Below are 9,885 nucleotides of genomic sequence, written 5' to 3'. Positions count from 1 at the left end.
TGTCCTTGGCCTCCAGAGGCCACAGGGTGGGACCCCAGGGCCCACCTTCCCTCCCAAGCTCTTCCTGAATAAAGCCTCATCCCCCTCTGTCTGGCATCTCTTTTTGCTCCCAAGACCCAGCTGGAGGAAGGGGGGACCTCGGCTCTAGTGACAGCACCCAGCCCAAGGGTTTCACCCTGATCTGTCAGCCCTCAAGCTCCAGGAAGCCGACAGGACCATCCTCATTTTGGAGAGGAGGAAACAGGTTCAAAGAAGTGAAGCGTCAGGGCCAGGACTGGGGTTCTGGTGTGGATCCCTCCACACAAGGCTGCTGGCTCCGAGGGGCTGGGCTCTGCAGGCGGTGGCCGCCTCTGGACCAGTAGAGCCCAGCCACGGCCAGGTCCTCTGGGGTGCGGGGAGGGACCTCTGTGTTCTAACTACGGTCTGGTGAGAGAAACGAATTCTGCCTTCAGCTGGATGCGAGTCAGTGAGCGGGTGAAGCATTGTACTGGAAGGGTCAGAAGCCAAGGGTGCAGGAGAACTGGGCGTTGGGCAGTGCCCGATGTCTCTGGCAGAGTCGGCGGGGGGCAGGCAGAGGTCAGAGTCAGGGTCATGTCCACCTCTGGGAGTCTAGCCCAGGCACATGCCCAAGGTCATCAGAGCAAGATTCAAACCCAGCGACGCCACAGCCAGTGCTTGCAACCATGTTGGGGCTTCTTCTCCCCGCTCCCCTCCATTCTTTAGTCACTGTGGGGTGGGGGTGAGGGATCAGAGATTCCGGAGTCCTGAGCAGCTCAGCCTCGGGGCTGGGGGGTGGGAGGGGGGGGGTGCAGCAGCACCGGGGGTCAGCCGGCCACCCTCCCTCTCCAGCCACAGATGGAAGTCTGAGCCTGGGCAGCGAGTCCTGCAGCCCCACGCAGCAGAGCTGAACAGGGGGCAAACCTGGCCCCCCGAGGAGCAGGGGTCACCCCAGGCTGGCCTGTGACCACCTTGGCGGCTCTGGGCTTCCTGGCCTGGTCGGGTGTAAAAGACTGAGGGAGATAGCCCCTCTCTGCAGTGTGGGCTCTCCCGGTGACTAGCCCTGCTCTCGGCCGATGGAGCCCAAGGATGCAATGTATCCCTGCTCTGCACGCACATGACTTCTCTAAGTGTTTCTACCTGCTGGGTCTGCTCTCAGGAGCCTCCTCTGGGCCTGGACACTGCTGTGACATGGTACTTCTCTCCCTTGCTGGGGGAGAGAACAGTTGTGCCTATCATTCAGGAAATCATGTCCCTGGATGGCTGGGCCACATCACAATGGCCGGCATCCAGCTGTGTGCTCAGTCCCTAGGCTGCACGGAGAAGGCCTCCCTGGCAGGCGCGAGCCCTGCCGTGTGTCTGGGTGACACCTGCAGCCGTCGGGACAACTTGGGGACGCCTCGTAATTCATCTGACTCTTGCCTTTCCAGGCTTTATCCAGGGGATGAAGCTGAAAATACCAAGGTGCAGGCCAGAGGCCTGTCCAGAGTCCTGGAGGCTCCCTGATGGGCCAAGTGGTAACCCTTCAACTCCTATCATGATGAAGCCCTGGGGGAACACACAGGTGAGCTCAGGTCAGAGTCTGCTTATCACCCTGACGAGACGTGGTGCTTCCGTATGTCGTTGGCAAGGCTGTGCCCAAGCGTGTCTGTGGGTTGGCAGTCCCGGGGGCATCCCCCCCTCCCCGCTCCCACGCCTCATCTTTCAACTTTCCCCACGGGAAAGGTTCAAACAACCCCCCTCCCCATGATATAACCAAAACACAGACTTGGACAAAGAATGCAGCCATTCTAGGGGACTGCAAGCTCTAAGGGCTCCGGCCCAGCTAACCTTCAGGACAAAGTCAGTACCAACACAACTGCACTTGTAAACTGGTGAGTGCGTAAGACGGTGGACCTCAGAACCACACGGCCTCTGACTTTATCTTGGCTAGAGAGGGACAATGCAGGGGTCCTTCACTGGCAGGAATCAGCCTCCTTATCCTGGCAAACCAGCACTCACCCGGGATTCATCAGACGCCAGCCCGGATGAGTGGCCACCACGTGCCGGACACAGAGAGGCAGGACGCCTTCTAGCGAGTTTCTGAGTGAAATCAATTGTATGAAGAGTTGCAGAAAATCCTAGAGTTGCTGGAAATCCTAGTTCACACGAGCAGAAATGCTTAAGGAACGAGGCCCAGCTGTAGCCTTAAAAGCTGCATCACAAATACTTCCCCCGGATGTGAAACCAGCAGGAAAAGGAATTCTGATGTCAGAGACAAGGATTCCAGGAGGTCAAGGGTCGATCACAGGGCCCTGGAGGATGCAGAGCCCCTGCTGTCCATAGTCCACTGGCTAATAATGACCCCCTGGCCTGTTCCTTCCCACATTGCACTTTTTGATCTGTTGACAATTTCTCCCCACTTAGTGCTGATGAAATTCCAGAGTTTGACCTTGAAATCTACAAGTGGTAGACTGGTGGTCAAGACACTCTAACAGGACAAGGAGAAAATGTTCCCTCTTCCTCGAAAGCTGTAGAAATCAGCTTGCATATGTCAATCCCAGTCTACTATATATAATATAGATAACTAATGAGAACCTACTGTATAGCATTCTGAACTCTACTCAGTACTCTGTAATAACCTATATGGGAAAAGAATCTAAAAAAAGAGTGGCTATATGTATATGTATAATTGATTCACTTTGCTGTGCAGCAGAAACTAACACAACATTGTAAATCAACTATACTCCAATAAAAATTAATTAAAAAAAAAATTTTGCCACTAAGAAAAAAAAGAAAAGCAGCTTGGGAGGAAGTTATTTTTTAAAAATCTGGGATAAAAATATATATAACATAAAAATGTTAATTTTATAAACAAATGAACATTTATTTAAATATTAAATTATTAAATAGATTATTTATTTAAAGATTTATTTATTTATTTGGCTGCGTCGGGTCTTCGTTGCGGCTCTCGGGCTTCTCTCTAGTTGTTGTGCGTGGGCTCCAGAGCACGCGGGCTCAGTAGTTGCGGCACGCAGGCTCTCTAGTTGTGGCCCACAGGTTTAGTTGCCCTGCGGCATGTGGGATCTTAGTTCCCCGACCAGGGATCGAACCCACGTCCCCTGCACTGGAAGGCAGATTCTTAACCACTGGACCCACCAGAGAAGTCCCAAATATTTTATTTTTAAAAGTATGATTCAGCACTATTTCCAAAACTTTTCATCACCCCAAACAGAAACTTTGTACCCATTAAGCAATAACTCCCCATTCCTCCCCACCTCCACCCCAGTAATCTCTTCTACTTTCTGCTCCAATCAATTTGCCTGTTCCAGATATTTCTTACAAGTGGAATCAGTGTTTTCAAGGTCCATCCACGTTGTAGCATGAATCAGAGCTCCATTCCTTTTTACGTCTGAATAATATTCCTATGCATATTGTTGACGTACAATTGTGCATAGTATTCTCTCATAATCCTTATTTCTGTAAAGTCGGTAGTGATGTTCCCACTTTCATTTCAGGTTTTAGTAATTTCAATGTCTTTTTCCTCTTTTTTTTCCTTAGTCAATCTAGCTAAAGGTTTGTCAATTTCGCTGATTTTTTTTTTCCAAAGAACCAACTTTTGGTTTTGTTGATTTTCTCTATTTTTCTACTCCTCTGTTTTGTTTCTCTCCGCTATAATCTTCATTATTTCCTTCCTTCAGCTAGCTTTGGGTTTAGTTTGCTCCTTTTCTAGTTCTTTAAGGTGTATAGTTAGGTTACTGATTTGAAATCTTATTTTTTAATGTAGGCATTGACAGGAGTAAAATTTCCTCTTTGTACTACTTTTGCTGCATCCTGTAAGTTTTTGGTACATTGTTTTTGATTCCTTTCATCTCAAGGCATTTTCTAATATCCCTGTGACTTCTTCTTTGACCCACTGGTTGTTAAAGAGTGTGTTGTTTAATTTTCACATATTTATGAGTATTCCAGCTTTCTTCTCCTGTTGATTTCTGGCTTTATTCCACTGTGATTGGAAAAGATACTTTGTATGATTTCAATCTTTTAAAATTTACTGAGACTTGTTTTGTGGTGCAATATGTGGTCTATGCTTGAGAATGCTCCACGTGCTCTTGAGAAGGTGTGTTCTCTGTTATATTCTGTACACGTCAGCTAGGTCTGATCTGATGTACGGTGCTGTTCAAGCCCTGTTTCCTTACTGGTCTTCTGTCTGGTTGTTCCAGTCATTATTGGAAGTGAGGTCTGAAGTCTCCAACCGTCTATTTCTCTCTTCAATTATATCCATTTTTGCTTCATGTGTTTTGGAGATGTCTATATGTTTACAATTGTTCTATATTCTTGATGGATTGAATCTTTAAGCGATATATACTTTCTCTCTTGTTACCTTTTTGACTTAGTCTATTTTGTCTGATAATAATATAGCCGTTCAGTGACCTTTTGTTTACTATTTTCATAGAATATCCTTTTTCATCCTTTATTTCAAGTTTTTCATATCTTTGTAGATAGGTGGATCAGGTGTTTTAAAAATCCATTTTATTACTCTGACTTTTAATTGGAGAGTTTAACACATTTATATTTACAGTAATTACTGATAAGAGTTTTCTTCTTCCATTTAGCTATTTGTTTGTATAACTGTATGTCTTCTATGCTTTTTGTTCCTCAATTCCACCACTATTGCTTTTTAAGGATTTTATTTTTTAGTTTTTTAATTAAAAAAAATTTTTTTTTTGTTTTTGGCCACACCTCGCAGCTTGTGGGATCTTAGTTCCCTGACCAGGGACTGAACCTGGGCCCTCGGCAGTGAAAGTGCAGAGTCCTAACCACTGGACTGCTGGGGAATTCCCTTGGTTGATTTTTTTTTAATAGTGCACCATTTTGATTCCTTTCTTTCCTGTGTATTTCTAAAAAAATATTTTCTTATTGCCTTTGGGATTACAAGGAACATCTTAAACTCATAACAGTCTAGTTTGAATAATACCAAATTAGTTTCAGTAGTATACAAACATGCAGCTCCTATGATCTCCATCCCTCCCCCTTTGTTGTTGTTGTCACAGATTATGTCTTTATACATTCTGTTCCCATTAACACAGACTTACACTTACTGTTTTATGAATCTGCGTTTTAAGTCATACAGAAAAAAAAGAAAAGGTACAAACAAAAGCGCAACAATATAGGCTTTTAGAATTACCTATTAGTTACCTCTCCTAGTGTTCTTTACTTTTCCATATGGCTTTGAGTTACAGTCTAGTGCTCTTTCATTCAACCCAAAAGGCTCCCTTTAGCATTCCTTGTAGGCAGGACTATTAATAACAAACTGCCTTAACTTTGTTTATCTGGCAACATCTTAATTTCCCTTCATCCTTAAAGGATAGTTTACTAGATATAGAATTCTTTTCCTTTCAACACTTTATTTTTTATTTTATTGTTTTTGGCCACGCCGCTCGGCATGCAGGATCTTAGTTCCCTGACATGGGATTGAACCTGTGCCCCCTGCAGTGGAAGCACACAGTCCTAACCACTGGACTACCAGGGAATTCTCATCTTTCAACACTTTAACTATGTCACCCTACGGCCTTCTGGTTGCCATAGTTTCTGATGAAAAAAATCAGCTGTTAAATCTTATTGTGGAGGGACCCCACCCCACCCCTTGCACGTGATTGTTTCTTTCTTGTTGCTTTCAAGATTTCCTTTTTGTCTTTCAACAATTGTGTTGTAATGTGTCTTGTGTGGCTCTCTTTGAGTTTATCATGCTTGGAGTTCATTGAGCTTCTTAATGTGTAGATTTATGTCTTTCATCAAATTTGAGATGTTTTCAGCCATTATTTCTTCAAATAATCTCTCTCCTTCTGGGACTCTCTTTATGCATATGCAGTTACATTCAATGGTGTCCCCATAGTCCCTCTGGGTCTGTTCAATCTTCTTCATTCTTTTTCCTTTCTGCTCCTCAGGCAGAATAATTTCAACTGCCTTAGTTCACGGATTCTTTCTTCTGACTGCTCAAATCTGCCACTGAACCCCTCTAGTGAGTTCTTCATTTCAGTTATTGTACTTTTCAGATCCAGAATTTCCACTTGGTTTATTTTTATAATTCCTATCTCTTTACTAAATTCCCTATATGTTCTTACATTGTTCTCTTGATTTCCTTTAGTTTTTTGTCCATGGTTCCTTTTAGCTCACCAAGCATATTCAAGACAGTTGACTTAATGTCTTTGACCAGTAATTTTAATGTCTGAGCCTCCTCAGGGATAGTTTCTGTCCAATTCTTTTTTTTTTTTTTCCTGTGAACAAGCCCTATTTTTCTGTTTCTTGATATGCTTTGTGATTTGTTGAGACCTGGATATTGAGTATTATGATATCGTAACTCTGGAAATCAGATTCTCCCCCTCCTCAGGGATCGCTTCTGTTGCTTGAGGGCTGCTGTCTTCCGTTTCTGTAGTGACTTTTCCAAACTGGTTTTAAAAGGCCTGTATTCTTTGTTGTGTAGTCACTGCAGCTTCTGCCCCATTGTCTCAGGGGTCAGTGTGTGACCTGGCAGAGATTTCCTTAACAGTTGAAGTTCAGCAGCGTCACCCTTCATCAAGCACTCTCCTGGTTGTTGTGTCTGATGAGGTTCCAGAGTCCCAAAATCGTTGATTCTGATAGTTGCTTTTTTTCCCCCAGCTTAACTGTTGTTTCCATGGAGAGACTGATCTTTACTCCACCATTTTCTGTTAAAAACGTTATTTTTATTTATTTTATTTATTAAAAAAAAGATTTATTTATTTATATATTTGGTTGCACTGGGTCTTAGTTGTGGCACGCGGGCTCCTTAGTTGTGGCATGCAAACTCTTAGTTGCGGCATGCATGTGGGATCTAGTTTCTTGCCCAGGGATCGAACCCGGGCTCCCTGCATTGGGAGTGCAGAGTCTTAACCACTGCGCCACCAGGGAAGTCCCAAAAACGTTGTTTTTAAAAACACTGGAATTTCATAGGTTGCTGCTATGCCGTGTGAAAGCACTTCCAATTTCAAATACCAGGGGTTCTGAGGGGCTGTCTCAGCTCATGGCCCAGTTTAATGATACTGAAGTGAACATGTGCTCTGTGAAAGGTGGACTTCTCTGTTTCCTTAAGTGAGCCAGAGAAGTGTGGCTGGCCCTTCTTGCTTTTCCTGCCCTTCTTTATTTCCTGCGTAAAATAAACCAATAACCCTGCAAGATTTCCTATTTGAACATGGAATGTGAGAGTCTGTATCTCACTTCAATGAGCACAGGCAATGAAAGAACAATACCACAACTCCCAGGCTATAGTAGAAACAGGATTTTAATATAATATTCAAGTCTAGCATTTGCTATTTACAACAAATAAATATTGCCCCTCCCCAACTGGTAAACATTTTTTTTCACCTTTTATACAAATATTCAATCCCCCTCCCCTCCCCCCGAAACCCTCCTTTCCCACCAATCCCCGTCTCGTGTGGTCTCGTAAAGCCCAGGATGCAGTGGTGAATGGCACTTGCAGTGTCATGAAATCTCACATCAGTGGGACTTGGCCGAGACCGTCCTCACTCACCGGTTAAGAGTGTGGTCCGTGAAGGGGGTGTCTCTCTCCTCTGCCAGGGGAGGGCTGGAGTGGGCAGTGGGCGAGACTCCCTCACTTTCAGTTGGCCCTGATGATGGAATCTTTGGTGCAGCCTGAGGAAGGCCACAATGGTGGGAGGAGAGAACTGCAGTGGTCAGACCTGGTGGATGAGTGATGCCCTGGGGTGCCCATGGGCACAGGTGGCAGTGGCCCACACCTGGCAAGGTGTGAGGGAAGTATACGGAGGGCAGTGCCCGGCGGCATGCAGGGCTCCGTGCCCATTGGCAGTGCTGCTTGGCAAAAGTCAGCTAGTCCTCTGGTTCCAGAAAGCAGAAGGCACCTAAGGCAGCGAGTGGTCCACGGGAGGCCAGGTCAGCCCATCGACTGGCAGGCATCAATCCCGGCAGCAGGAGAGGTTCAGGGGGAAACTGGAGTCTGGGGGTGGCCTGGGCTGGCAGGTTGGGCACAGGTGCCCACCTGGCCTGAGCCACTGCAGTCTGTAAGTGCTTAGTTGCCCAGCCAGCTAGACCCTGGAAAGGGCAGCTCTGTGGCTGGCCAGCTAGGGACAAGTTAGAAGATGCCCTTGGCAATCTTGAGTCCCTTCTGCTTCATGCGGGGCAGGGTAGAGCTGGCTCCATGCCTGACCTTTGCCCCCTTGGTGAAGGTCCGTTTCTTTAGGACAAAGTCATAGTTGGCAGTAGAGTTCATGGCGTAGAACACATTGGCGTTGTCAGGGATCTTCAGCTCTGGTCGGGGAGGGGCAGAAGGTCAGCTGTGCTTATGGGGGCCCCACTGGACACCCCACCACTTGAGAGCCCCCAGGAGGGCAGGCCTGATCCAGAGACCTGAGACCCCTCAATGCAACTCCAGGACCACCAAGGACCCCTCTTAATGACACCTGCCTGGGACAGACTCTGCTGAGGCACTGAGGGACTTCCCTGGTGGCACAGTGGTTAAGAATACGCCTGCCAACGCAGGAGACACGGGTTTGATCCTTGGTCTGGGAAGATCCCTCATGCCGCGGAGCAACTAAGCCCATGTGCCACAACTACTGAGCCTGCGCTCTAGAGCCCGCGAGCCACAACTACTGAGCCCATGTGCCACAGCTACTGAAGTCTGCACGCTTAGAGCCCATGCTCTGCAAAGAGAGAAGGCACCACAATGAGAAGCCCGCGCACCGCAACGAAGAGTAGCCCCCACTCGCCACAACTAGAGAAAGCTCGCGCACAGCAACGAAGACCCAACGCAGCCAAAAATAAATAAATAATTAATTAATTAAAAAAAAAAAAAAGAAAAAAGGAATTCAAATAAAAAAGGACTCTGGGGACTTCCCTGGTGGTGCAGTGGTTAAGAATCCGCCTGCCAACGCAGGGGACACGGGTTCCATCCCCGGTCCGGGAAGATCCCACATGCCATGGAACAACTAAGCCCATGTGCCACAACTACTGAAGCCCTCATACCCTAGAGCCTGCGCGCCACAACTACTAAGCCCATGCACTACAACTACTGAGCCCGCGTGCCACAACTACTGAAGCCCGCACACCTAGAGCCCGCGCTCTGCAACGAGAAGCCACCGCAATGAGAAGCCCGCACACTGCAACGAAGAGTAGCCCCCGCTCGCCACAACTACAGAAAGCCTGTGCGCAGCAACGAAGACCTGACACAGCCAAAAATAAGAATAAAATAAAAATAAAAATAGAAAGGACTCCGACTCCAGGAAGCCCCACCTCAGTCTGCAGCTGGTAAAGGGTCATCCCAGCCTGCCCCCTACTGCCTTCACTGATCAGGAGCTCCAGCTGCAATAAGCTTTCTAGAACCTAGACCACCTCCCCGGAATCCTGCACAACTCAGGACAAGGGCTCTGGGGCCAAGTGAAGGGCGGGCTTTGCCCCAGGCCTCCTGCATAGGGTTTCAAAGGGTGCCAGGCTCCCAGCAGGTACTTGCTCTTGGCTCTGTTTCCCATCCTCTCCTCTGGCCTTGAGCCTGCTATTCTCCACTGCTAGGCTGGAACATGTGTACTCTGGGCTCCATCGTGTGTCTCTTATTCTGGTCCTTAACCTGTCTAGGTCTCAGTCTTCCTTTTCTGTAAGATGGGCGTCCCACCTGCCTTGCTTACCTCACCAAAATGGTGCAACAAGGTAAGAGAGGATATAGGAAACAACTTCTAGGGATCGTGGCAGGTCATTGCTAACTGTCTGGGTAATGGCTGTGAATGCGGGATCAGCTCATGGGAAAGGAAAGAGTGACAATAATCTTTGCAGTTATGGCACATCTATGGTACATGTACACACATGAGCATATAAGCCATGTATATATGGATCAACTCCCTACCTATTTTATCTCCATTGTGGGGA

The 9,885-nt window shown here is 47.0% G+C and overlaps 1 protein-coding gene across 6 annotated transcripts in view; it reads right to left on the bottom strand.

Annotated features, from left to right (window-relative positions):
• Window positions 1–7,414: 7,414 nt before the first annotated feature.
• RALGDS (ral guanine nucleotide dissociation stimulator) overlaps window positions 7,415–9,885 on the bottom strand; it is a 46,375-nt gene continuing 43,904 nt past the window's right edge. For all 6 annotated transcript variants that reach the window (XM_068553786.1, XM_068553787.1, XM_068553782.1 and 3 more), the window contains exon 18: window positions 7,415–8,277. In XM_068553786.1, coding sequence (XP_068409887.1) covers window positions 8,102–8,277 — 176 coding nt within the window. In that variant the 3' untranslated portion in view covers window positions 7,415–8,101. The remainder of the gene's footprint in view (window positions 8,278–9,885) is intronic.

This window comes from Eschrichtius robustus, chromosome 10 (assembly GCF_028021215.1).
Source record: "Eschrichtius robustus isolate mEscRob2 chromosome 10, mEscRob2.pri, whole genome shotgun sequence".
Classification (NCBI taxonomy): domain Eukaryota; kingdom Metazoa; phylum Chordata; class Mammalia; order Artiodactyla; family Eschrichtiidae; genus Eschrichtius; species Eschrichtius robustus.
Note: the sequence above shows the minus strand (reverse complement) of the source record. Positions and strands in the feature narration are given on the sequence as shown.